Source organism: Sphaerodactylus townsendi, linkage group LG01 (genome assembly GCF_021028975.2).
Source record: "Sphaerodactylus townsendi isolate TG3544 linkage group LG01, MPM_Stown_v2.3, whole genome shotgun sequence".
Classification (NCBI taxonomy): domain Eukaryota; kingdom Metazoa; phylum Chordata; class Lepidosauria; order Squamata; family Sphaerodactylidae; genus Sphaerodactylus; species Sphaerodactylus townsendi.
Genome location: NC_059425.1, coordinates 39,425,635 through 39,452,811, shown reverse-complemented (window position 1 = coordinate 39,452,811; position 27,177 = coordinate 39,425,635). Strand labels below are relative to the sequence as shown.

At 43.2% G+C, this 27,177-nt stretch overlaps 2 protein-coding genes across 2 annotated transcripts in view; one reads left to right on the top strand and one right to left on the bottom strand.

Moving 5' to 3' along the window:
• PSME4 (proteasome activator subunit 4) overlaps positions 1-513 on the bottom strand; it is a 148,100-nt gene extending 147,587 nt beyond the window's left edge. Inside the window, exon 1 of the mRNA XM_048518692.1 lies at positions 345-513. Within this exon, the coding sequence (XP_048374649.1) occupies positions 345-373 (29 nt within the window). The 5' untranslated portion in view covers positions 374-513. The remainder of the gene's footprint in view (positions 1-344) is intronic.
• Positions 483-27,177, top strand: ACYP2 (acylphosphatase 2). The gene is made up of 4 exons (XM_048518707.1): positions 483-612; positions 2,325-2,341; positions 8,856-8,965; positions 27,119-27,177. The coding sequence occupies exons 1-4, from the start codon at positions 561-563 to the stop codon at positions 27,165-27,167; spliced, it is 228 nt and encodes a 75-aa protein (XP_048374664.1). The 5' UTR covers positions 483-560; the 3' UTR covers positions 27,168-27,177.

The window sequence follows — 27,177 nt, the reverse complement described above, 5'->3', positions numbered from 1 at the left end:
TTTTTTATTTTTCAACCCAACCGTTGCAAAGTACTGAGAGCCAAGCGCTTGAGTTCCGCTTCATCGAGTTACAGCACCTATGTGTAGTTGAGGTACACGTGTTTTGGAAACTGGGGTTTCCTCTGTTGCACTAACAATCTTTGCTCCAGGACAGTTTCTAGATGGTCCACTATTTGCAAGAAAGTTCAGTTAACCTCAACAGACTGACCTCCCACATATAGATTCTCATACAAAGATTTCCCCCTTTATCTGTTCATGCAGATGAGGGTTTCTCTTGGCCACCGCATAATTTCCCCTTGATAACAGAAAAGAATAAGTAATAACTGAGTAGAGGCTTGGTTTACTTTGTGCTGCCGTTGCCACCCGATCCCATCGATAGAGGCAGTGGCACACTCTGAAGGAGCTTGGTGGGCGGTCGCTATCCCTCGAAGCTTGAGCCTCGTGCGTTGCCGTCGTGGCTTCCGCCAGCTGAGACCGTGAGAGCCGCGTTAGATCTCATCCGCTCTCACTTTCTGTCCTTCTTCGCAAGGAGTTGCGGATTCTTTTTCCTTGCAAGCATAATGTCGGCTAGCCTCATATCGGTGGATTACGAAGTGTTCGGCAACGTGCAAGGTGAGCTGGGAAAGGGGGAGAAGAAATGGGGTGGATGAGAATCATTGAGGGGACAGAGGGGTCGTGTCGCGTGCGCATGCGCGAGGCTGTCCCTTGGTATCGAGACCAGCTGGAAGGGAGATGGCGATACGCATGCGCGAATGGTGGATTCGTGGGGAGGGGGTATCTGAACCTCCCAATATTGCGCAATACGCATGTCCGAAAGACTTCTCTGCAGGGTCAGGGACAAAAAGGAGGGTGAGGGCGGCGACGGCAATGTACGTGCTGAACTCCTCGTCGTTGGCACCTTGCCCCTGCAGACAGGAGTCCCAAAGACCACTGGGGTCTGGGGAGCTCAGAGCGGAGTGCCTGTGTGTTGTCTTGCTCGATGCAAAACCTGCCATTCTTTTTGCTCTGGTTTCGAGAGGAGGTTTCTCCCTAAGTCTCAGTAACAGTTAACATCATGGAGATGCAAAAACAGTTTTTTTTCCCCTCAAAGGGTTTCTTACTGTTCAGCCAAGAAACTAGAAGTTGATAATACTCCAGGAAAGGCAAAGTAAGGAAGAATGGGGAAAACCACATGCACGTATGCATCTGCTTTATGCAGGTCGTTATTGTCTGCACAGACAGGCATTCTGTGTAGAGGCCCCCCCTCAGCGATAGGATGGCAACCAGTATTACACACATACTGTAAATTGGCTTTCAGAAGACTTTTCATTCTGCATATTTTACATATAAAGACTTTTTATTCAAGGTGATCTTGTAACACACAGCACAATTCTCTGAGTTCCTTAGTTGAATTTGTGTGCTTGTCACTATAGCAACTGAACCACCAAGATTCTTTAATACATTTCCTCAAAGAACCCCTTCCTTGTATAATGAATAAGTTCTGTTTTCCCCTATTTGACATGGAGACTGTGAAGCTGATCTCAAGAGAAAGTCTAGGTGGTGCAGGAACTATAAACCTGAATTTCTTTGGATCAAATCCATAATCTTAACAGGTTAAAAAAATACCTGATATTAATAAATAGCAAGGAACTTTAGAGTGACTTCTAGTAGGCGTTTGGAGATCAGCAGCTCTGAGTCTCTTGCCCTCTGACTCCTTGTAGCAATCAGAATAAATATGGCAAAAGAATATTATAGTAGCACTGGGCAGATCACCCTTCCTGTAGCCAAAAATGATAATTTGTACAATGCTGCTTATTACATTTTTCTAGCAACTATAATAATAAGAAGGTTACCTTAAAAGGAAGCCTTAAGAATTAAGCATTCTGGTTCTGATTTTCCTGTATTTGCTTGATTTCAATTATACTCCATGGCTCTGCCAGTATTGCCCAAAAAAGTCCTTGAGGCAACTTTCAGATCTCATGATTGGAACTATATAAATGTTAACATAAACCACTGATTTAAGAACCTAACCAAATAAAGCTCATATAATAAAGCAGCAGATAAAATGCCAGTCAGTGTAGCTGGAGGCCCCAGATGTTGATGTGCATTCCCAACCACGTCAACGGATTCATCTGTCAAGATCAGCAGGGCTAAACTGAGCATCACAATACAGAGCAACTGTCTTTAGTTCCCCAAATCCATCGCCATTCTGCAAACTTTTTTCCATTGTTATAATAAAACTGGACTTGTTACAATACTTTTGGCATCATGTTTTTAAAAAAGGTATTAGTATATTTGTTTGAACGGTTACTATTTATTTAATTTTCTTATTTATTCTTTTGTAGGTGTGTGTTTCAGAATGGTAAGGCAACATGAAGTCACCAATTTTGCATCACTACTGTTTAATTTCTTTTGGTAATGAAAATAAAGCATGTGACCTGTGTATCAACCCCAAGAGTTTGCAATGCCAAGTTTTTGATGCTTAACTGTTTAGTTAAGTATTATGTCTACATGGTATGTGTTGTAACTTGGAGAGCCTTTTACAATGCAGTAGATCCCTGATTTTATGAACACTAGCTGCATGAATTACTAAACCTAGCAGCCTTCTTATCCAACCAGCAAACCAAAAATCTGCCAAGGTACTATCATTGTAGAAAGTTTGCATGGATTTGAATTTCAGGTGCATTGATCTTCCTACCTTGCATACCTGAAAACATAACAGCATGGAAAGACTGTGTATGGGCAACACACCATTTTTCACAATGACCAAGAAACGTAAACGAACTGTGCTCACTTTCCAAAGCAAAATAGAAATTGTTGAAAGGTTGGAAAAGGGTGAAACAGCAACAGTGTTGGCAGAGGAATTTGGAATTGGGAAGTCAACAATTTCTCAACTGAAAAAAAACAAAGACACTCTTTTACATTTTGTCTCAACCATGGGCAGTGAAAATGGAAAGAAGAAACGAAAAACCATGAAATGTGCAAAGAACTCAACATTAGAGGATGCTCTTTATGCCTGGTTTTCCCACATGAGAAGTCTTGGTGAGCCGGTCTCAGGTCCCCTTCTGTGCGAAAAGGCCTTAGAAATGAACAGGAAATTGAATGGTAACCCTGACTTCAAGGCCAGCTCAGGATGGCTGGCAAGGTTCAAATCCCGCCACGGGATTCATCATCTTGGTGTTCATCATGAAAAACTCTCTGTTGATCAGCCAGCTGTTCAGTGCCTAAAGCGGGAGTTTACAGATTTCAAAACAGAGGAGGACTCTGATGCTGAGAGCATTTACAACACTGTAGTTGTTCCCGGTCCATCCCATTCTGAAGCTTACAATGCATTAGAAATTGCTCTGCAGTGGCTGGAAGATCAAGAAGAAAGCGACGTTGTACAACTTCTTTTTCTGAAAAGCCTGAGAGATTTGGCTGCTCAGAAGATAGCTAGTTCTCTCAAGTCTAAATAAGACAGATACTTTTGGTATCAAAAGACTAAGGCAGCTTACTTGTGGACAGAGTCTACAGTGACCATCCAACAGTTGTTGGTGTTGATTATGTACAGTACCACTGAAAAATAAATCAACATAAGCGTTTCAGTTTATGTTCTTCTGACCAAAAACATTATACTGTAATTTGTAACTGTAATTTTCTTAACTTTATTTTGTGAACTCTTTCCTTCGATAGTTCATAAAATTAGGTTCTACTGTAAGCAAATGGCACAGAGCCATTTGCTTCTTAACATGCATTGACCTTGAAAATAACATGAGCTGTCTGTCAAGATTGCTATTAAGTTGCTTGTATTCCAAGCATGCAGAGGGGATCCTGTCCAGAGCATGGGATCATCTGCTAACTTTTTTTGTAATTCTTGTAAGCTGAGGAGTAGTTTGTGGTGGTTGAGAATTTCATGAGCATTTGAATCTTGATCTGAGTGTTTGAATTGGGCAAGCTGTCATTTTTATTTGCCTGTGTTGACTTTCTGAGTGAAGCATTTGAGACTTACTAAATATTGTTTTTAAAAACCTGTTTGCAGGGTTTGATTTCTTAAAGCCATACCCTTCACAATCCAGATTCTATCTGGCCTCCTTTGCCAGTTTTGGATATGGAGCCGAACACTTTTTTGAAAACAAACTCGTTTATACTTCCAAAGGAGAGAAAGAACTTGTTGAAATATGTGGACTGGTGTTGCATTACGTTTTCGTTCTTTGCAGTGAAATGCAAAGAATAAAGAAGGTGACTTTGTGAGCCCCAGTTACCTCTGTGTTCGGTCGATTCAACACAGTAGAAATATAATGGGCTGATAAAGGGAAATATCCCAATTTGGGGAAGAACTCTGCATGGGTCCCTCCCCCAAAGTGGGATTGACTCATTATATTTCCCTCAATCCAGGTTTTCCAAAAAACACCAAAATCGCAATCTTGTTGAAAATTCCCGGGTTGAACGCACTTCCATGGAAATGGCATAGGCACCTAACTTTATTTTTCCTGCCCTGCTGCCCGTTCTCCCACCTTACGTCATATCAGTGTTGTTTCTGCTGAGTTGCCAACTGGTGCAATAGCCTGGCATTTCAGAAATGTCCCCCAAGCACATTTTCTCCCCTTGGCAGCGACTATGAACACCATTTCACCCAAATGTGTATAGCAGTGGATTCACAACAAACTTTTTATTTTTGGGGTGCTCAGAGCATGCAGCTAGGCAGATGCATACCGTTGGATGTGGATGGGACATATAGCTTTGCTCCCTTGTACATATTTTATTATTTTACATATCACAAAGTTAAGGGGGAGAGGGTTACATGCTTCATGTGTTGTAGTTTTAAAGCACTAAACTTTTTTCCCCCACTCTGAGGAAATGGGAGGGGAAGGTCCTGCTTGGACTCATGGGGTTGCTGCATATTCTCCACCAATCAGAAGCCAAGGACGAAGGTAAGGGGGGTTGTCTCGCGTTCAACTCCCCATTACATGTCCAAAGCTCCACCCCCCATTTGTGGTCTTTTGTATTTTTAAGTATTTTTCAGTTTTTGGCCTGCAGGGGTGCAGTTTTTTAGCTAGCAGCGTCAAAATTTCAGGGATTTGTTGGGAGACTCTCCTGATGATACCACCCAGGTTTGGTGAGGTTTGGTTCAGGGAGTCCAAAGTTATGGACTCCCAAAGGGGGTGCCCCATCCCCCATTGTTTCCAATGGGAGCTAATAAGAGATGGGGGCTACACCTTTGAGAGTCCATCACTTTGGACCCCCTGAACCAAAATTCACCAAACATGGGTGGTATCATCAGGAGAGACTCCTGAAGATACCCTGAAAGATTGGTGCTGCTAGCTTAACAATTGCACCCCTGACAGCAGGCAACCCCCAAATTTCCCCAGATTCTCCTTTTAAATCCACCCCCTTCAGCATGGATTTAAAGGGAGAATCTGAGGTCCCCAGTTTAAACATTGAACGTGATGCTGTTTCAGGGTGGGGGATAATCCACCCCAAAACAGTATCACTTTCAATGTTGTTTTAACTGAGCACCCCAGATTCTCCCTTTAAGGTGGATTTAAAAGAAGAATCTGGGCTCCCTAAACACCATTAAAAGTGATGCCATTTGGGGGTGGATTCCAGCATCACAGCAGCCGTCTGGGGGGGGGGGGGGGCTCAGATTTTGCACCAGGCTCCATTTTCCCTAGCTACGCCTCTACCCGGAGGGGAGGGCAGAAGTGACTGCCGGCTAAGAGCCCAGCCGGAGGGAGGGGCGGAGGGGTCTGCCGTCCCAGGCCTCGGAGAGCTGCTTTTATAAGCACTGAGGCCAGGGGTGGGGCTTTGGGAGGCGTGGCCATGCCCCAGGGGTGGGTGGGGTGTGTGGCCCCACCCCTGAACCCCCCCCCAATTAAAAATCTATACCTACATCACTGTCAGAAGCATTCCATTTGCAGAAGGGAGGAACAGGTGGAAGGGGGACTGTGGTGATGGAACAGCCAATCAGAATGCAGAAAAAATGCGATGTTTGTGCCTGCATGTTTGCATTGTTAAAAAAAAAAAGTAGGTTCGTGCAAAGGGGCAAAAAGAAAACAGATTGTTTCCTTCACAGAAAATGAAATAAAATAGGCCCAGACTCAAAAATAACGGATGTAACCCATTAGTATTATGCTGTGTGGAATCGACCTTTGTTACACAGCAGTCTCACAATACAACATAAGTTCTTTCAAAAATTGAGACAGGTTTCAAAGCAGTTTCTGATTGAGTACAGGGATCTAAAGGGGAAAAAACTCTCACTGGCCATGAAAAAGGGCTTGGGCATGTCTAAAGTCACTCTGGTTTTCACTGATTCCTTGTGAGCAGTTTATTAATTAAAACAAATAAGAGATATGTCTTACAGCATCCTTCATACAGGTCTAGTTCTCTTAAGCAACAGATGAGGTTTTAAATCAGTGACTTGGAGTCTTCTTCAAAATAAATATAAACCTCACATGGTGGAATACTGTTTTATGGGGTGAAAAAAAATCTAACATGCAGACAACTAATGGGCTAGAGAGAAGATGAGACTAGAATATTTTCCCTGTCATACCAGCTTTCTACGTACAAGGATTTATTCAGGATTTTTTAAGTCAAGTGAGCTCTCACTGGTAGTCTGAAGTAGTACATCCCATCTCAGCTGCTGCATATGAGCAGGACTTTACTTGTGCCTCCTCAACAAACTCACATTGTGACCCTTTTCCATTTTAGTCTTACAATAACCTGGGAGCTAGCTTAGGCTGAGCATGAGTGTCCAGTCCAAAGCTGCCCTGTGGACTTCATGTCATAGTGGAGATCTGAACCTGAGTCTTCAAGTCCTAGTTCAGTGCTTTAACCACTACACCATAGGGGGAAGGATATGATACACATCTCATTTGAAATTCCTTTTCCCCCATACTGTTCTGCTCAAGTCATATTGTAGTTACTGTGGGAAAGGTGGTGGATATTGTGAGGTATATATGGGTCTGGAATGTTAGGGTAACATAGGGAAATATAATTACTAAGATATGTACCATATTGCCATCAGTGCAAACATTCTGCATTACAGCTCAAAAATTGACAACCAAACAAAATTCAAGTTCTGTGATTTAAAAATATGATGCATGCATCTGTGTTCTTGCTTGTATTTCATACAGTTCACACAGGGTTGTATTTAGGAAGTTGTTGCATGGGGGAGCTTATGACTTAACAGTAGAATATGGGGTTTTCATACAGAAGGCTCCAAGTTCAAACCCCACCATTTCCAGCCAAAAGATCAGATTGAATGTGATACTAAAGATTTTTGCCTGAAGCCCCAGAGAGGTGCTGCCAGTGAAAGCAGACAATACTGACCTTGAGTAATAGTCAAACTATATAAGGCACCTTCAAGTATTCAACATCCTGGGCTGCCATTCAGATAGTCACACCTCCACAAATCTTCATGCTTTATCCTCTGCCTCTCTATTGTCGATCTAAAGCCTGTGTGCTTCAGGTAGCTCAGATTGTCCTACTGAGAGTGTTTATCTTATTTAGAGTTTTATAGTTTTGATCTGCAGTAGAGCAGCCAGATTCAAGTCCAGTAGCACCTTGGAGATCAAGATTTTGGGGGATATGAGCTTTTTGTGAGTCAAAGATCCCTTTGTTATTTATGTTAGGTTCCATAAATCCTTACTGATGCCTAGTTCTGGTTCACTGGTTGTGATATAGGAGCTGTGGTACCTGTGATTGTGATGCAGATGTTGAAGGCTCAGAAGTATCCATTAAGTATGTACCCTGCCGTGGTGTGACCATTTCTGTAACATGAGGTCCTGTATGAATTGAAAGTACTGGATAGAGGCAGAACCCACTGATTGAGATCTGTAGAAAGTGACTGTAAAGGTGGCAGCACGGTCTGTAGGCAACACAGGTGAAATCTAATGCCAGCTTCACCTTTGAAAGAATGCCTGTTAGGTAAATATTGGCAAATATATGAATAATAATGGCACAGTTGATAGGAAGTGTAATACAATGTGTATTATCCCATCTTTTATTAAGTTGCAGAATAGCCCTTTGTAAGCTTAACTCTATAACATGCAAATTGTAATTTCATAGACTACTTTGGATAGGCTTAAAGAGGACAGGGTTGCTTGCATTTCTCAAAAGAAAAGATGTACCCCCACCACCACCACCACCGCTTCTTGGCCATGTCAGTGCAATGTTATGTAGAAAGGATCTGGGCCTCTTTGGGGATGCTTACAGATTGAGAAATGGGAAAAATTGTAATATTAATTTGGCCAAATGTGCTATGTTTAGGCAGCTCCTATTATAAAAGGGATTCCTTCAGAAACAGGTTCATTAACTTGATAAAATAATATGAACTTGAAATTACTGGCTGGACTCACCTCTGCAGGAATGTTATTAATTCTTTTTAACCCTTTGCTGGAGCCTCTTTGAGGGGCAGCTCTCCAACAGTCCAATATTCTAAATATGGTACCAAGAAAACCCCATTGCTTCATTTTCTGGACATCTCTGAAGTAATGAGGCTTCTTTGTTGATATAAAAAGCTTCTGTTCTACAGGTGAACTGAAATACTTGAGCTGAAGATAAGGCATCAGAAACAAATGGAAATCTGTTCCATAGAAGGATAATTCACAGCATTGCACAGGAATTGCCTGACACTTTCTGAAATTAGAGCAAGAAACAAAGAGCCAAAGTAAATTATTCTCTCACTCACTTAAGAAAGTGGCTGTTTTCAGCTCCAAGTCCAGAACTGGCAAGAAAAATAAGGGAAATTACATACATATTATTTGGAAGAAAAGTTGGTCCTAAGAAGAGAATCATAAAAATGAAATTGAAGTTTTAGAACTGACAAGAATATCAGACTTTGGGGTACTAAATAAATTCTGTGTTTCTCTTGTTTTGTTTTTTGTTTTCCAAACCAGTATGCAGAGGAAAAAGCTAGGAGAGTGGGAGTAGTTGGCTGGGTTAGAAATTCCAGACAAGGGACAGTTACTGGCCAAGTTCAGGGTCCAGAAGACAAAGTAAATGAGATGTAAGTACCATTTCTTCCATGTGTGCTGGCTGTGCTGACTTGCCATGCTGGGTTAAAGTGCTTCTGCAAGTGAACAAATAGTTATTTTGCCAGTGTGTGTGGAAAGATCCTGTTGAAGCTAGGGCTGCACGGACCATGTTCAAGCTTAAACGAGGCCATGTAGAAAAAAATTGCTCTGGCCGTCTGTGGAAGTCTGGATGGTTCCCTTTGGAAGACAAATATTAGCTGCTGCTCTGGCTTTGCTTTATTGAGATGAGCAGACGTCAACTTTGTTCTTGCCTAGTTGAAGCCCTCCTAGTTTGGATGAAGAGCACAGAGGTTTGAAGAGGATCTCAAAACCTACTCTGACATTCCAAACCTTTATACCTCTCCAGAGCCTTCTCTGCTCCTTCAAAGTGGTGACAGCTTGGGGGAAGTAGGTTCCTTTTAGATACCAAGGATTTAATTTGCCAGGATTAATTAATTAAAGGGCTGGCATAATTTGCATAGTTTGAGATGATTTCCACCAATTTTCATAAGCAGAAAATGTTACAGATTCATAAGCAGAAAATGTTACAGGGCTTCTGTTCCCTTTCTTTTCCTTCCGGTTTAAAGATAATTGCCCCTATCTGAATGAAACAAAAACACCTCTTCCACATGGCAGGCCTCAAAGGCACAAGTGGATAGCATCTTAAGACTTCTCATTGCATGTGTCCACTCACCCTCTGAGGGAGGGCTCTATGCATGATCTTATTTCTAGTGTGGGTTTCTTCAGCTGACTCCTGGCCTCAAATGAAAGGCCACACTGAAGATTGATTTGGGACCTGCAGAGTTATCTTGCGGGTTCAATGCTAGCCGATGACATTATTAACAGGTTGCATGTGATTGCTGATGAAAAGGCTGGATCTGCAAACTGAATGCAGCTTAGCCTCTATTAGTGCTCTGTGGTCCCCACTCAACCTATCTATTGGTCATGTCATGCCTGTGGCCCAACATGAGCTCCATCTTTGAGATCTAGGAGGTGGTAGCGGGGGCAGAGGAGCAGAAACAAAGGACAGGACAGGGTAGCAAATGAACAAAATTGCAGCCCAATCAAGAAGGCTCTGGCAACCAGGGACAGTGGCATGTCTGCACTCCCATGCCACCTACAGAGGGCCTCCAGGCGGAGTAGGAAGGCAGCAAACAGCAAAAACTTGCCACGCCAGCCACCTGAAAGCCCTCCATGGGGCAAAATATCAGAGGCCTGCACCGGGGGCATTCCCTGCTCAAAAGCCCTGGGGATGCCCTAGTGCACAACCAACTACACTGGCAGCAAGGTTTAGGCTGGGACAGCTCTTCTGATTATAGGCTTTTTGGTGTGAGGCACCACAGGGCTCTGAGGCACCCACCCACCTCCCTGTTTGCCCTCTCTGCTGGTCAAGTGCCACTTATACCAGCGGGCTGGGCAAACACGCTGGCCTGGCCCTGTGCCAGCTCCTAAAGCACGACGGCTGGCCCATTACCTCTCCCAGACCAACCTACCCACCGTGATCCACGCTACTGTCACCTCCAGATTAGACTATCGCAACTCGCTCTACGCAGGCCTAGCCTTGTGGTTGATCCAGAAACTGAAGTTGGTACAGCATGCAGCAGCGCGGCTCCTCATAGGTAGTTCTATACGGGATAACATATCTCTTGTGCTGTGCCGACTGCACTGGCTTTTAACAGAATACTGGATCACCTTCAAAGTGCTGGTACTAACCTTTAAGGCACTCCATGGCATGGGGCCTTCATACCTCAGAGACCTTCTTTCCCCATATGTCCTCACATGGCCCCTGCGCTCTGCAGAGGCCAATTTACTGGTGGTTCCTGGCCCCTCTATGATATGGCTAGCCTCCACGGAGGCTAGGACCTTCTGTGCCTTGGCCCCTGGCTGGGGGAATTTGTTACCATCTTCTATTAGAGCCCTGTGGGATCTTGAACAATTCCACAGGGCCTGTAAAACAGAATTATTCCACTGGGCCTTTGGTGGGGGCACCCGTTGATTGTGTGCCATCCCTGTAATTTATTCTATCCCATTCTGCATTTATTCTATTCTGTGGGTATACCATCTAGACCAGCCCCGTGGAACTAAATGCAGCTCGCCATCTGAAGATTTTTGTATATTTTTTACCATTTATTTTTGTATTTTTACCATTTGAAATTTATAGCTTTATGGTATTGTATACGTTTATATTATAATGTTTTAATATGCTATTGTACACCACCCTGAGCCCTTCAGGGGTGGGCAGTATATTAAATTGAATGAATGAATGAATGAATGAATGAATGAATGAATGAATGAATGAATGAATGAAGCCACTCCCCACCTCCCGGATTGGACTGCCCATGCCATAGTAAAAGGCCATGTTCTGTAGTGTCCTTGATTTGTTCCTGTACCATTTACATTGTGCCAGTTCTTGTCATACATACCTGGAAGCCAAAAGTAGTCTACCCCAGCCATGTAAACGTGCTGCAGAGTTTACACGTTAGGAATCTGCTCAGATGTTTAGGAGTCCAAATGTTTTAAACTATTAGTAATCAGCATTTGAAGTGGTGAAACTGTTGTAATTGGTTCTTGGGTAAGTTAGACCTTTCAATTCTATACTTTTCCCCATTAGTTCAGGAAAAGCATACATGAGGATTATCCTATTTTTCCCTTCCAACAGCCCCACAAAGTAGGCTAGTTTGATGGGGATGGACTCTAGTTCAACTGCAGAATGTCAACTTTTCATTAGAAGGTTGCATATTCAGTCCTTGCCCTCCCCATTTTTGGTAGCAGATGGTGTGAAAGATCTGTGAGATCCTAGAGAGCTGATACCAGCCAAAATAGACCATAGCGACCTTGAAAGACCAGTGGTCTAACTTGTTATAAGGCAGCTTAATGTGGTCAGGTGACTAGCTCAAGGTCAATGAGCTTCTTAGCTGAGCCTTGATATGATCTTGTGTCTCCCAGCGACGAATCATCAGAATATATTTGGATTGTGTGACTGGCTGATCAGTTATCTGTGCAGCTAGCAATTAAAGATTTGACATTAAAGCAAGTTGCAATTGGAGTTTGGGATGTTTTCCAATTTTCATGTGCAGAAGTGTTTCAGGTCAACTTCTCATCCCTTCCTTGTGTAACCAAATAAGGTATAGACATGGTTGCCTCTGAGTGACCCAGAAAGCCCTCTCGCATTGCATTGTTCAAGGTGGAAGTGGGAGTGCTCATGGTTTGTCACTGCATACGCCAGTTCAGACTGTGGAGTGCCAACCTAGGAAATAACTTTTTGACAGCACAAAGTAATGCTTGAACTGGCTCTGAGCTATATGCTTTCAAAAACCACAACAAAATTTCCATTCTGCCCCCAGAACAATCCAAAACTTGCACCAAGAAAAAATGAAATTTTACAGCCTACATGGAATCTGTCTCATTCGTTTACATTCTACAGATTTTAGTATTACGGTACATATATTTTAATCTGGGTTTGATAGTCATCACGGGCAAGCCATTAAGTTTACTGGGCACTGAAGGGCTACCACCAAATACTGGAAATCTTATCCAAACACCATCTCCAGTTTTTAAGATTAAAGCAGTCATTGCCCACATGCTTTCAAACATATTTTCATAATCATGAGGGCACATGTTTGTGTTTTCAGAAACTGTGATGTGGAAAATTGCCATGTGGAAGGGACGACTGTATATGGCAGTCACATGTATCCCAGGAATACCTTCTTGATTAGCAGCATTATTCTTTCTCCTCCCCCCCCCCTAATTAATTTGATGTTATTTTCAAGTATTAAATAACTTTCAGTTGCTGTACTTTTAAAACATTTTTGCATGAATGCAAGGTTTATTCTGTTTCATTGTGACCCTGACCCACTTTTTTCTATTAAAAACACAAAGCAGCTGGACCCATACTTCCTTAGTTCTAGCAGTCGATGCCATACCCTGGGACCCCAATTGCTATATATTCTAAAAATACTGTGGCCTTATCTAAGTCTGTGGAGTTTGGCAACGTGTGCAAATGTAAACAATCATGCTAAGAAGCAGAGCTCTATTTCAATATAGCCGTGTGCTCAGTTCAAAGACAGGACGGCAGTTATAGGAAGAAAGCAGTCGGGGCTCTGAGTAATAATGAGGAAATGGAATACAGTAAATCAAACAAGCTCTAATTTCTGTTATGTAAGACTGATTAGAAGCAATTACTCTGGTAGAGAAGCTATATTTCTGCCAAGATCGTTTTATCATTTTATATAACAAGTAATTTAGCCATTCATTTTCTTCGTCTTCTGATTTCAAGATAGGAATGTGTGTTAGTGGAATCACAATGCAGTCCTAAGAGGAATTACATCCTTGGACTGGTATAACTCTATCTAGGATTGCATTGTCAGTGATACGCGGTAACATCTTCTAAACCCATTAATTTCAATGTATTTAGAAGGGATGGGAAGAATGCAGCTCTGCTTCAGGTCTAACTGCTAATCTCCTGGGACATTTCAGATTTCAGGGGATCAAAGCCTAAGCCAACTGCAATGGATCAGAAAGTCCATTCAATTTGTAGCCCATATGACAGCAAAGTTGGGTTGCCAACCTCCAGTGGAGCCTAGCGGTCTCTCAGAATTCAAACTGATCCCCAGTCTACAGGTATCAGTTCCCCTGGAGAAAATGACTGCTTTGGAAGTGGACTAAACTACAATTATACTCTGCTGAGGTTCCTCTCCAGGCTCTGGTCTCAAATGTCCAGGGATTTCTGAACCTCCTGTTGACAACTCTGTCTCCAGACAGCAAAAATCAATTCCCCTGGAGAAAATTCTGTTTTACATCATTTGTGGAATAGTCAAAGCATAGGAGATTATCCTCCTCCCTCCTTCAGGGGCAGTACAGACTGCTTTAGCAGGACAGTGGGATAGCAGATGACACTGTCTGGGTTAGGAAGTGTGGCTCAGGCCTGCTTCTGCTGTACAGTTTTTCTCATAGGAGCTGGCTTGGTGGCTCTGGAACTCTAGGTGGAGCTGTTTGATGGATAATGAACAGCTTGCTGAGCGTTCATCTATTTTTAGCCTTGTTCTTCTTAGACAATCTTTTTCCCCCTTTCCTTCGTACATGGGCTTTTATTTCCTATTGTGTTTTGCTCTCTGTCATCCATTGTTGATCAAGGTACCGTATATTTGTTCTGTTGCTATCTGACCATCCCTAAACATTAAAAGTCACATCTGAGAGCAAAGGAGGCATTTTCAGTTGGGGAAACAACATAAAGGGGAAGAGTTAACCCCCTCTTCTCATATGCCACCGCTGTGGTTCATATTGGAAAGGCCAAGACAAATGATTGCTTTTTTCAGGGCATGTTTTGTGGGGAATGCTACTCATGATGCTCCAGAACCATGTGCACTTTGGCCTTTATTCTCACTTATTACTGAGAAATTGTGGTTAATATGTTACCATAGCAGCACACTGCCCCCCAATCCCCCCATAATATTTCTGTTTCACAGCTAAGGTTGCCAACAACAGTAATCTGTCCCCTTCATAGAGGTTAAATGGGATGTTATTTACCAAGTTATGTTATTTAACTCTGTGCCATTAAAAGTTTCAACTGCCCCTTTGCTCATATTACACCTCTGGCTAAGGGGCAAGACATTTTTTCCTACAGGTTATTAGCAACTCTATTTGCAGCTTATCACACCTCGAAATGGTAAGACATTTCTGAAAGACAACCTTTTACAGAGTCCATTTCCATAGGAGGAGAGAGTAATGGAGACTAGTGTTTCACTAGTCTATAGAGCAGTGATGGCGAACCTTTTAGAGACCGAGTGTCCAAACTGCGACCCAAAACCCACTTATTTATCGTAAAGTGCCAACACTTGGCCAGGGGGGCAGGGGGCGGGGCAAGGGAATTTAAGCTTAAACTTTGCTTGTGATCTTCAGAATCCTCAATTACTGTTCTTGGTCTTTAGTATTCCCAATAAAGACTAGTATAGTTAATATCTACAGGTTCTTTATTTTGGATTGCACTTTGACAGCCTCATACAAATCCAGTTGCAAAAGGAGAGTTTTCAGACGTTATTGATTGCAAGGGAGAGAAAACCACACAGATAACTTGTTGCAGTCACAGATAACACGGACCCAAACATCAGTCTCCTTTACGATCTCTGAAAGAGCTTCCCATTTCCTAACAACATCACCTCAACCCACAGGAGCGGTTGGGGATGGTGGAAGAAGGGAAGACTTTCTCCACAGATTCATTCTTTCACTTTCCCCAGAAATCTGCAAAGCGGGCAAGACTGCAAACTGGCAGGAAGGAAGAGTGTACTGCAAAATCGATACCAAAACCCAAATCCCAAGCAGATAGCAGGGTAGTTAGCAGCATCAGCCACTGCCATAGACCCACCACCACCACCAAGCTGCCAACTTGGACCTACTGCAATCTGGGCATTGAAAGTCATGCTGCAGAGGAGCGAGCGTCCCAGGGATGCTTTTTGTGTGTGTGCAAGGAGGATGCACTTTTCCTGGAGCAGTGCACTGAGGGTGAAGGCATGGCTCCACTTCCTAGGTAGCCTTGCCCTCTGCCCGCTTGGCTGGCTGCCCCCTCACCTTTCCACCGACATGGATCAGAGGAAGACACTGGAGCGAACCCAGCAGATGACTTGCAGGGAGGGCTCCTCCGGGCAAGATCTGGACTTTTTCGCAGGGCAGGAGGTCTCCCTGCATAACTGAGTTTGCGAATCTTGCTGAGCGCCACGAGCCTAGAACCTTGCAAGATCTCTCCTCCCCGCCCTGGGCTCCCAGGCACTAAAAGCCTCATTGCTCTCTCTCCCAGGGGAGCGGGAGCGGGCCCTTAACAAACCCGATCGGTGCCACCTGAATCCCACCACTGTGCCCGGGCTGCCGCTTCTTAACCCTACCCTCAAAGTTTTAGTTTGTTCCCAAAAGTTACATGCCAAGAAAAGCGTGCCAGCCTCCAGTCTCCCAAGTGTTGTGGGGGAGAGGGGGTACTTGTGGGGCAGAAGACGGTACTTGCAGCAAATCAGGTTGACTCAAGAGGATCTCCTTGAAGCTCAGCCCCAGTCAGCAGAGCGCCTTGTGCACAGCCAGCCTGTGCAGCGTGACTCCCAACGCGTCTGCTGGCAGCAGCCTCTGGGCGGGGTGAGGGGGGAAGGGGGAGGGGAAGATGATGACACACATGCCCACAGAGAGGGCTCTGAGTGCCGCCTCTGGCATCCGTGCCATAGGTTCGCCACCACGGCTATAGAGTACATAGAGCAGCGGTTCTCAACCTGTGGGTCACGACCCCTTTGGGGTTCGAACGACCCTTTCACAGGGGTTGCCTAAGACCATCAGAAAACACATATTTCCAATGGTCTTAGGGACCGAGACACAAATAATGTTATGGTTGGGGGTCACCACAACATGAGGAACTGTATTAAAGGGTTGCGGCATTAGGAAGGTTGAGAACCACTGGTATAGAGTATAGAGTGCTGGGTATAGAGTGCTGTCAATTTGCAGCTGACTTATGATGACTCCATAGGATTTTCAAGGCAAGAGAAATACCATCTCTTTATTCACAAATAGCAACATTGAGCTGGCAAGAATCTCAGCAGATAGGGCTGGGCTTTCAGCATCAGTCTATCCAAGAGCAAGGCAGGTAAAGTCCCCCCCCCCCCCCCCCAATCAGATGCAAGTCTTCAGGGACCTCTGCCTTTGCTGACCATGTTCTGCATGCTGAACTGTTTTTATGTAGCCCCATACTCCAGTGATATCAGCCCATCTCTGGCTGCTAGGTGTGCCCAATTGCTAGTAATTGCCGATCCTCAATAGAATAAGCAAGGTTTTTCTAGCATCTTTCACCCTTAGTTAAGCAGAAGCATAACAGAAAAGATCAGCACCTCCCTTAACAGCCATTATATCCTAGTTGGTTTTTTAAACTGTTCCAAAGTATTTTAGTGTAACAATTGAATTAAAACCCTCACATATTTCCTTTTTCTTAAGGGACACAAACCATGTTTTTTCTCCTTTCCCAGCTGTTCCTTTTAGTCACAAAATGAAGCCATTGTGTTGTTGCTATGGTAACCTGCAGCTGTATGACAGGCATTCCTTTTTTGGTGAGAATTTTGTTCACATTTACACTGCAGCATATTTCCTATTTATATCAAGGGAGGCAGGGAGCTCTCTGGAGGTGGAGGTAAATTTATCTCCTGAGATGGGGACAAAATGCAAATTTCAACATAATTTTAAAAGAGCATCTTTTGTTGCCAGGAACTGGAAGAAGTAAATGTGTTAATAAAGAGTAGAAAATTTGAACAGTGGCAATCGATGACAATTGCATTTCTGTAGGGTTAAGATCACTGCAATTTTCACCAAAATTTGCATTTAGTCTCCCAATTGACTGGAGAGGAATGACCTGGGCAATGTTTGTTCCTTGAACAGACTCTTTATCTGCAGAAATCTACATATGAAGCCTTGAAATACTTATGAATAATGCTGATAAAGCTGGAGTCTTAATACATGGAATCATAGACACTGAATTCTTGACTAAGAATTCCACGTATTAAGACTCTGTTTAATTCTAGGGTTGCCACCATCTTAGCAGATCTGGCTCTTAAGCCTTTAACAGGAACATAAGAACATAAGAAAGAGCCTGCTGGATCAGACCTGAGTCCATCTAGTCCAGGACTCTGCTACTCGCAGTGGCCCACCAGATGCCTTTGGGAGCTCACATGCAGGATGTGAAAGCAATGGCCTTCTGCTGCTGCTGCTCCCGAGCACCTGATCTGCTAAGGCATTTGCAAAACATGGTCAGTGCTGTTAAGAGAAACTCACTTATTAGCAGTTAATAATGCCCATCTCCATGCCATAAAAACTTTGGGTGCTGATTTCACCAGACCAAGCAACAGTTAATGGTGTATCATTAGACTAAAGATCGTTCTAGGAAGCACACAAGAACAGCACAGAGGCTCTATATCCCTCCACTGTTAGTTGCTGCCCAGATGCTGAACCTGGAGATTCCAGTTTCCTTTGAAGACTGACAGTTGACAGATCCACCATGATGGGTGTCTTCATCTCCTTTCAAAGCCATCTCTGCTGATGACTCACTGCATTTTGCGAGAGCTAATTCCATATAGCAAGCATATAAGAAATGCATTTTCCCCCCTGATTGATCTAGTGCCAGTTGCTCTCATTGGGGGACCCTTAGTGTTATGAAAGGGATTTAAAAAGATGATCTTCTCCAAATCAAGCATCATTTTTTATGTTTCTGTCATATCTTCCCTCCACTTAATTATCATTTTTGTATAAAAATATAAAATACTTTGTATACATTAGCTCAGGGACCCCTACAAAAAGTCTGGAAAGTAGGTTCATGGTATTATGCAAGATAGTGACTGGATTAAGGCCAGAGAAAGATCAACCAACCTGGCTCAGAGTTCTTTTGAGCAGAGTGTCCAATTGTTGTTTTTCATTCAACTATCAGGCACACAGGATCGGGTCACATTCATGATGTGAGGGGAGGAGGAGTTAGGCCTTCTCCTCTGCCCTGTGTTCCTGCCCTGAAATAGTGCCAGAGTGCCAATGTTTACCTCACTGGAGCAAGTATGTGGGTATCCATGTCTTTATGTTACCTCAAAGAGGTAAATATTGGCTCTCCAAGCCATCTTAGATTGGGGAAATGGTGCAGGGAGTACATTTACAGTGAAGCTCCAAATAGGGTGTATACCTTTCTAAGCACATTGACTTCAGTGGACTAAAAAGGGTGTAACTGTGTTTAGGAGCATGCCATTAACTTCCTTGTATCCCTTCAAATGACAGTTCTAATCCAAATTTGGCCCTAGTGTTTCAAGTCTCATTTTCGGTTGACTTCATGGCAGAATGTGGGGTTTAAACCAGGGTTGCCTGTGTGATAAATCACATTGTACATTATGATGTTATACAGCTGGAGAGGTTAGAGGAGGACAGTTAATTATCTGGTCATTCTGGTCATTCTTCCCAGAGTTTCCTCTATCCCGTTATTTAAAAATTGGTGTGTGTGCTGTGGCTGATGCTGTATCATCTAATTTTTGTTTGTACCAAATTCTGTTGCCAGTATACACATTTCAAATGCTGGAAAATTAGAGTAATTAACGCATTTTACAATCCTCCAATTTGTGGTTCCCAATTCCACAGAACTGCTGTTCCTCATTTGTATGAATATGACAAATTCTTTATGCTAGCTGAATGCTTAATACAGCCTTTTAATGAGGATCTGCAGAATGCGGTCTTACGGAACCTGAATCATGACATTTTCTTGGCTCTCAAAGGTCATTTAGCATGGAAATGCCACAAGCTATGCCTGGCCAGCAATTGGGTATGAGCATCCAGCCCCATATTCTATTGCATTCATACAAATGTTGTTCTTCCCAGACTTCTGTAAAGCTCCTGAATCCATACTTAAGTATTCCGCATTCTATAACAGACTTTTATAAATAATAAACTCATCCTACTGACAAGGATGGCTGTAGGTAGGAACATTTTTGCTAGGAGGTTCACAAACCTGATCTGGAGGGCTTTAATCTAAGCTTTGTGGGGGAGGGAGACTGTTTAAGCGAGCAGGAGTTCAAGTGCTAGAAATAATAGTTCCAAATGTTCTAGAGAGAACTGAGTGAATAGTTCAAGAATTCAACTCAATAGTTCAAGAACTCAAGAATAGTTCAAGGACTCCCTCAAGTGAGAGGGGAAAAACCTTAAATAAGCAGCCAGGGAAAATGAACCATGTTCTTAAATGTCTAATGCATACAGCATAGGAAATAAGACAAATCTGAACTCTTAACACAGCAAAACAAATATGATATAGTAGGCATCACTTAAATCTGGTGGGAAGAGTCTCATGACTGGAAGGTAATAACTGAGGGGTATAACCTTTTTCAGAGAACTAGGAAAAGAGGACAAGTAGTATTACACATCTGGGATGATTACATCTGTGAGCAGGTTTATGACTTAAATCCTGCTAGTCAGGTTGAAAGCATCTGGGTAAAAATTAAGAGCAAGAGAAACAAGAGTGATTTCATTGTGGGGGTCTATTACAGAACCCCAAAGCCAGACTGAAAAGTTGGATGATGCTTTCTTGGAAGAGATTACCAAACTTTCACAAAGGAGAGAAGTAATAGTAATGGGAGATTTCAATTATTCTGATATTTGTTGGAAGTCAAACTCTGCCAAGACTATAAGGTTCAACAAAATCCTTACTTGCCTTGCAGACAATTTCATGGTCCAGAAGGTGGAAGAAGCAACAAGGGGAATGGCTGTTTTAGATCTGCTTCTAATCAACAATGATGACCTGATTAGTGGAGTGGAAGTGGTAGGATCCTTAGGTGGGAGTGATCATGTTCTCCTGGAGTTTGACATACAGTGGAAAGGGGTTACTAAGTATAGTCAGACAGACAACCTAGTCTTTAAGAAAGCAAACTTCAGTAAGCTTATGCCTTAGATTACAAGAATAAGCTCAACCATTTCAGATTGCTGAGGGAAAGTCACACGATTTAACTTTCAAAAAAGCTGAAATGGGGAAAGAAATGTATGGGTGTTGGGGTCTGGGCCATACCCCCCTCCCCAATACACACTGTTTCTCTAAATGAAATGCCTGCCTGCTGTTGTTTGCTCCAGTTGTTAAGAGGATTACAAGCTATGGTTTGAAAATGAATCTTTCCATGTCAGGGTGGATTGTGATATGTTTTTTTAATTTCTGTTTTATTTGCCAAATACCATTGGGTATTCTTCAGTAAACTGAGCCATTTTAGGAAAGTAAGGATTAAAATATTTTAAACAGCTAGGGATATATATGTGGAGTATCTGCTACATAAAGCCTTCCAGTCCTGGATCTAAGTCTTCCTCCTGTGTTCCCTGGATCTCATCAGAATTACTGGGCCTGTTTACTCTACTAGATTATTGAAGTATTCTGGTCAAGCAGACATGGTCTCAGTCAGGGGTGGCCAATCTATGGCACTCCAGATGTTCATGGACTACAATTCCCATCAGCCCCTGCCAATTGGCCATGCTGGCAGGAGCTGATGGGAATTGCAGTCCATGAACATCTGGAGTGTCATAGGTTAGCCACCCCTGGCCTAAGTAAATAATTTCCTCTCTTATATAAACATCCAGATTCAATAGCTTCAGCTTATATCACAAATGAAGCCTAGAATAAGTGTTCTTCGAGTACAAAGGTTTTAGTGAGATTGCCGTAACTGGTTGCTATGGTTTGAATATGGTAGGTGGTTTCTTAAATTATAAGACTGGAATTTTTTAAGTTCAAAAGATAAGTTTGTTCCTTTGCAAAATACTTACCAGTTTTCAAATGTGTCAGTTCACAACCAAAGCCATGTGTGCTGAGGAAACCATTCTATACACAAAAGAAATGCTGTGAATTAGATAAATGTTTTTAGATTATGATGCACCATATAAAAATAGAAAAAGGAATAAATTACTGCACCAAGGGCATAATACTATATATTATGTAGGGAACCATCATTTGATTCTTGCTGTTTAATGGTAAAAAGTAGCTGTGAGAGGCAATATGGATCAGGGTCACGGTGCTGAAGTGAGGGTGCCATTTGATTTTGCTGATAAATATCCCCTTTTCCCGAGTTGCTGAGAGCCCCCGTAGTATAGTAGCTAGAGTGTAAAATGTGGGAGATCCAGTTTCAAATCCTTATTCTGAAAGCTCACTGGTTACTTTGAGGCCAGTCACACAGTATCAGCCCAGCCTGGATCTGGCAATCCTACCTCCATCCCCCCTTGGTGGCTAAGGCGACCTGGCAATCCTGTTACCAGAGCCCAGAAGCCTTGGCAGGCCTGGGACTGTAACCCCATTATCTCACCATTATCTGTGTCATTTTGAAGATAAAACAGACAGGCCTATAAATCATGAGAATTGTAGGCCATGGGTGAGATACAGGGTTGGGAAATGATGACCCATTTGTATGGAGCCCAGAGAAACTATGCTTGGGTTATGCTTTGATATAATCCATTTAATGTTCTTCCATTAGATAAAAAGCAGGGGGGTTTTTTTGTAGCTCCAGCAAACAGGAAGCTGTGTCCTGCAGTACAGATGTAATGCACAAATTGTACTTGACTCTGATTTAATCTGTTTATTTTAAATTGTGCTTCGACATTTTAAATTTGCTTTGTTCTACCATGCTACCTTTTTGTAGATAAATTCAATCCATCAATTCAATATTACTATACCCATTTTGCAGATTGGGCGGGGTGGTGGTGGTTAAAGATGGCTGGCCTAATGCACCCTAACTAGTTCATGGCTGAAGTTAAATTTAGGAGGGGCATCTGAATAGTACAGTGCATTCAGAAGGTTTCAGTTTCAATCCCTGAAATCTTCAGTTAAATTATCTCAGGTAGAAGATGTCAGAAAACATTTTTCTGTGTCTAGGACAAGGGTGTCCATTTCTGGCACCCCAGATGTTCATGGATGACAATTCCCATCAGTTCCCATGCTGGCAGGGGCTGATAGGAATCGTAGTCCATGAACATCTGAGGTGCCAGAGTTGGACACCCCTGGTCTAGATGTCAGATGAAGTAGACAGTATGGAGTTAGATCAGTGGTTCTCAACCTGGGGGTCGGGACCCCTTTGGGGGTCAAATGACCCTTTCACAGGGGTCGCCTAAGACTCTCTGCATCAGTGTTCTCCATCTGTGAAATGGATAAATGTTAGGGTGGGGGGTCACCACAACATGAGGAACTGTATTAAAGGGTCGTGGCATTAGGAAGGTTGAGAACCACTGAGTTAGCTGGACCTATGGTCTTGGTTTTAAGCATCTTCATATGTTGAGTATACCAAACGTCTGATAAATCACCCCTCTCACACCAGTCTGAAATATTGCAAAGGGATTAATTGGCTTGCTTAACACCTTGCCAGGAATAGCAATTTCAAATTAATTTCTTCCTGAGATGAAGCTAATAAGCGTTACAGGGATAACATAGTTTAAAAAGGATAATGGCACAGTTCCCCATGTGAGAAGTTTAGTTCCAGGGCTCTGTCTGGAAGATATTAATTGTATCATGCTTCATTCACCAGTGGGGTTCTCATTGAACTCAGCAGGTAAGATTCATGCCCGCCATTTCCTGCTGCTCACCTTAGACACATGGTTTTGAAAGTTTCTTAAATAGTCTGTTGTCAAAACGAGGGTGTGTTCAGCCTATCCAACACAGAGGCTAGCAGGATTCCCTGCAAGTGTCTGTGGGATGCTTGGTTGTCTCTCCTCCATCCTTCTGTTTGCTATAGACTGTTTGCTATATATGTCATTTTTTAATCACCATGCCCTTAGAAGGCCTCAGATGTAATCTTCCCCCACATGTCATTGGAAGAACTACTGGGGAGAGAGCAAAGCTGATCTAGCCCAGCCTGTCCTGGTAATGAACTCTGCTAGCTCTCTCATTATTATTCCATCAGTTGCTTTTTTTGGCACTCGGGAATCTATTCCTCCTCTCTGTTGGAGGAAGAACAGAGAAAGTGGCTGATAGTGGTAGCTGTGAAAGAGGCGAGGAAAATGCACTTAAATATTGGAAGCAAAGTGACTTGCTGTGTGTCAAACACACCACCAGTGTTAGGATGTGAATTAAAGTTCCCTGAAGTTGAAGGCTCTGAAGTGCCCTTATATATTAGTCTGTTCACTCACCATGCCAGTACTCCCCATCCAGTTTCAGAGCCTTTCTGTTCTTTAGCAGTTATAGAGGCTGTACTATAAAAGAAAAGCACAAAACGGAGCCACAGTCAGTGGCTGTTTGCCATGCAGAAGGACCCTGTTCTTCTTTTCTTCAGTTAAACCAGGCTGTCAGGTCACAGGGGGACAGAAAGCCTCCCCCCAACAGTCTGGAGCTCTGAGCCTGTCAACCGGGGCGGAGTAAGGGGGAACTGCGCCCGGGGCATGGCACGCCCTGTGCCCATGCCACAACCCCGTCTGCCCCTGTCCCGCCCCGGAACGCCCCCGCCACATTCCTGGAATGACCTCGCCATGGCCCCACAGGACCGCGCACCTGGTGATTCGCACGCACCCCCGTCCCCTTGGCGCTACGCCACTGCCTGTCAGGATAGGGAAGTGCTTGGGGAGTGGACCTGACTATTATAAAACAGATTTATATGTTAAACAAACTGACTTGTCTGCCAAAATATAATGGCACTCATCCCAACCATCCAATAATCAATCCAAAATAAATACTTTCCTTTCTGCTGGCAATCACAAAAACATACAGAGGCATTCTGAAGTGCTGCTGCCCACCCAAACTCTGAAATTCTCTCTCTCTTTGGAAGTCCAGCAGAGATAGAATTTGTGTCTGTTTCAGATGCAGAAAGCTTAATATAAGCCAGTTTTTGATAGGGCATGGGAGCATTTTAGATGCATGTTCCCATCTGTGTATAATGATACATGAAATATTCTCTAGCATGACAGGAATAGGGCTATGTTAAATCATTTCCCATAATGTGTACATTACTATATGTAGAGAGGTTTTTAATGTGACAAAACATTTTAAAAAAGGAACTCACTCATGTTCATTCAACAGGTTCACAATGCAGAATTCTGTCCCTCTGTCTTTCATGCATAGACCTGCAATCAGCTCCGTCATTCATCATCGGCTGCTGGTGGGGCGGGTGGGGGGGGGGCATGGCATATCTATGCAATGGAGTCAAGTAATGGGAAAGGAGTTTGTAAAAATTACAGTGAAAAGTGGTGAGTTCAATGGGATCTCCAAGGCAAAAGCAGATTATCGCCTGACTCTGGTTTGTGTATTCTTAAGGGCTGGCATACATATTACATTTTTAATTGTTATGTGTTACAAACCTACACCTCAGAATTGTAACATGTGAGGCAGACATGTGTATATGTTGTTTACTGAAACAAACTGGAGGTGGGCAAGATGAAGTAGCCAGTCACAGCATACACAGAAAAAAATAATCACTGTTATCGTCCATTTATTTAATATAGTTCTTCTCCATATTGCATAGTTCTTCTTTCCTCCATATTATCCTCGCAACAACCCTGTGAGGTAGGTTAGGCTGAGAGAATGTGACTGGCCCAAGGTCACCCAGTGAATTTCTGTGGCACGAGCTGGGATTCAGACCCAGGTCTTCCAGATACTAGAACACCCTTAAACACTACGCCACACTGGCTCTACGACGTGGCCCCATCTGTGGATAGCTACATCTATAGATTGTGCTTGGATAAACATTAAAATGGCATTGTAAGCAGTGGGCAGGTAGGAGATCAAAAGAAGCAGCAGGAATGCACCACTGCCACCACGATTCCCCCTTTGCCAGAAACTTTGGTAGGTCCTTATTGCAGCCCTGAGGGAGGAGACGTGTGAGCCTGAGCCATTGCTGCTAGCAGGCAGCCAGTGAGAGCAAGAACTCTAATTGGTTAAAAAGGCTTCTAAAAACCCACAGTGCCCGACCCAGTATTTCAAGGAAAACCATGTGCTTTCTGTCACCTTCCCTCCCAAAAACCGGGCTGCTTATAAACAACTATGTTCTATATTAGCTCATCATTATCCATTCTGGTAGACAGGTACTGTTCAGAGAATGTTCTTTTCCGACCTGCTACCCTTTATCAGGACATGGCAGGGACCGAACCTGCATGCAAATTATGTACTCCTCTCCTAACTTAATTCTGACCACAGTATGCTTGCATGCAAGAAGAGAACAAAGTTGTGGTGATCTGCTATTCCAGTGAGGACGCATTCATGCAGTTCAACTGGTCCTTCCATAAAACTGTCTAAAAAGCCATGAATAGTTTACACTGTGTGTTAAAAACAGCTTGCGCTAATGCTGAGTATTTCCAAAAGAAATATTTCCCTTGGTCACCAGCTTTGGTGGGTGAGAGGAATGCCATACCTACATGGAGCGTCATCATATGCAGTGGAATCCCATAGGGGATTAAACAGTAATCTATAGGGATATCCATTGCAGGATCAAGACCTTTGCAAGTAAGGAGCTCCTTTTCAGCTGTCAGTAAAAGCCAATCATCTTGGTCTGCTATCTGTTTAGTCCCCCACTGTGATAGAGAGGTAGCTAAATGTCAAAGGATACATATCCAAGGTAACTCTTGAGAAATGTATATTTAGAAGTTAAAGTTTGCACCAAAGCCCACAAAATTCAGAGGTCATAACCTAAAGGCTCCTCTCATGCCATTCAATTCAAATTCACTGTTGAACTGGGAGATGAGGGGGCCCTGACTTCTCCCTCTTGGGGTCACCTTCCCCTCTAGTCTTCCATCTGCCTTCAGCCACAGCTGCAAAAACAAGAAGGAATCCAAATTTGCTACCAAGGAGGTGGGAACTGACAACAAATGAAAGGATAGGGTAGGGAGCTGGACTAGAGAAAGGGCCATTGTTTCCTCTAGAACTAACTGGTGAATTTAAAGAGAACCTCCGGACTGTGACCTGGGAAACAGACATGGGAGTGGATTATTCTTGATTACTCTTCGGTGGTCTGAGTACTCTCCTGAACAAAATAACACTCCCACTGCTCTTCTTAACTAATTATCTATATGTAGCTTACAAAAAAAACCCTAAGCTTTCCCAGATGTTATACAACATTGGATTGCATTAATGGTTGTTTGCTTATTTATTTAAAACATATAAAGAAATGTATTCTCAGTGCAATGTTCAAGGTTGCCACAATCCAAATGCTAGAAATTAATGAACCAGGTGAGTATTCTTATGCTGGATTCAATGTTATGGAGGGGGGTGTCTCTTAATACTCTGAAGCACTATTTGGTCAATTACCCACCAGCACAGGGGTACATGGTGGGACCTGAAGAGCGTCAGAGCAAGAAATTTTGTCCTGATGCCCTTCCTCTTTGCTGCGCGCCAAGAGAGGAGGCAAGTCGGGGCAAGATTTCTTGTCCCAACGACACGTGCTTCCTCTTGCCCCACATGTGCTTCTCTCTGCTTCCCCATTTGCCATGTTTTCTCCACCTTTGCTCCCAATCTGCAGTGCTGATTTAGGAGGTATCCTCACAGTGTCATCCACGAATCATCTATGGTCCTGTTTTTTCCTATTTTTGGCATGCTCTTTCAAGCTCAGTTTACTATGATTTTTTTTCTGAAAGCATGCTGTCAAAGCATGTTAACGTGTCTGAATTGGAAGCTATGCATTTTCAAAAGTCCTGCCCACCCTAGGCCATTTTATTTCTTTCAGCGTCCTCAGAGCCTTCATTTTCCTTCAACACTACCAGAAGATCTTCTGAGGACTTTTAG

Excerpts from the sequence above, each read along its gene's own strand:
- ACYP2 (XM_048518707.1), top strand. The coding sequence starts at position 561 with ATGTCGGCTAGCCTCATATCGGTGGATTACGAAGTGTTCGGCAACGTG. Across the intron at positions 8,966-27,118 it reads GAAGACAAAGTAAATGAGAT|CGTCCTCAGAGCCTTCATTT; the intron begins GTAAGTACCATT and ends TATTTCTTTCAG.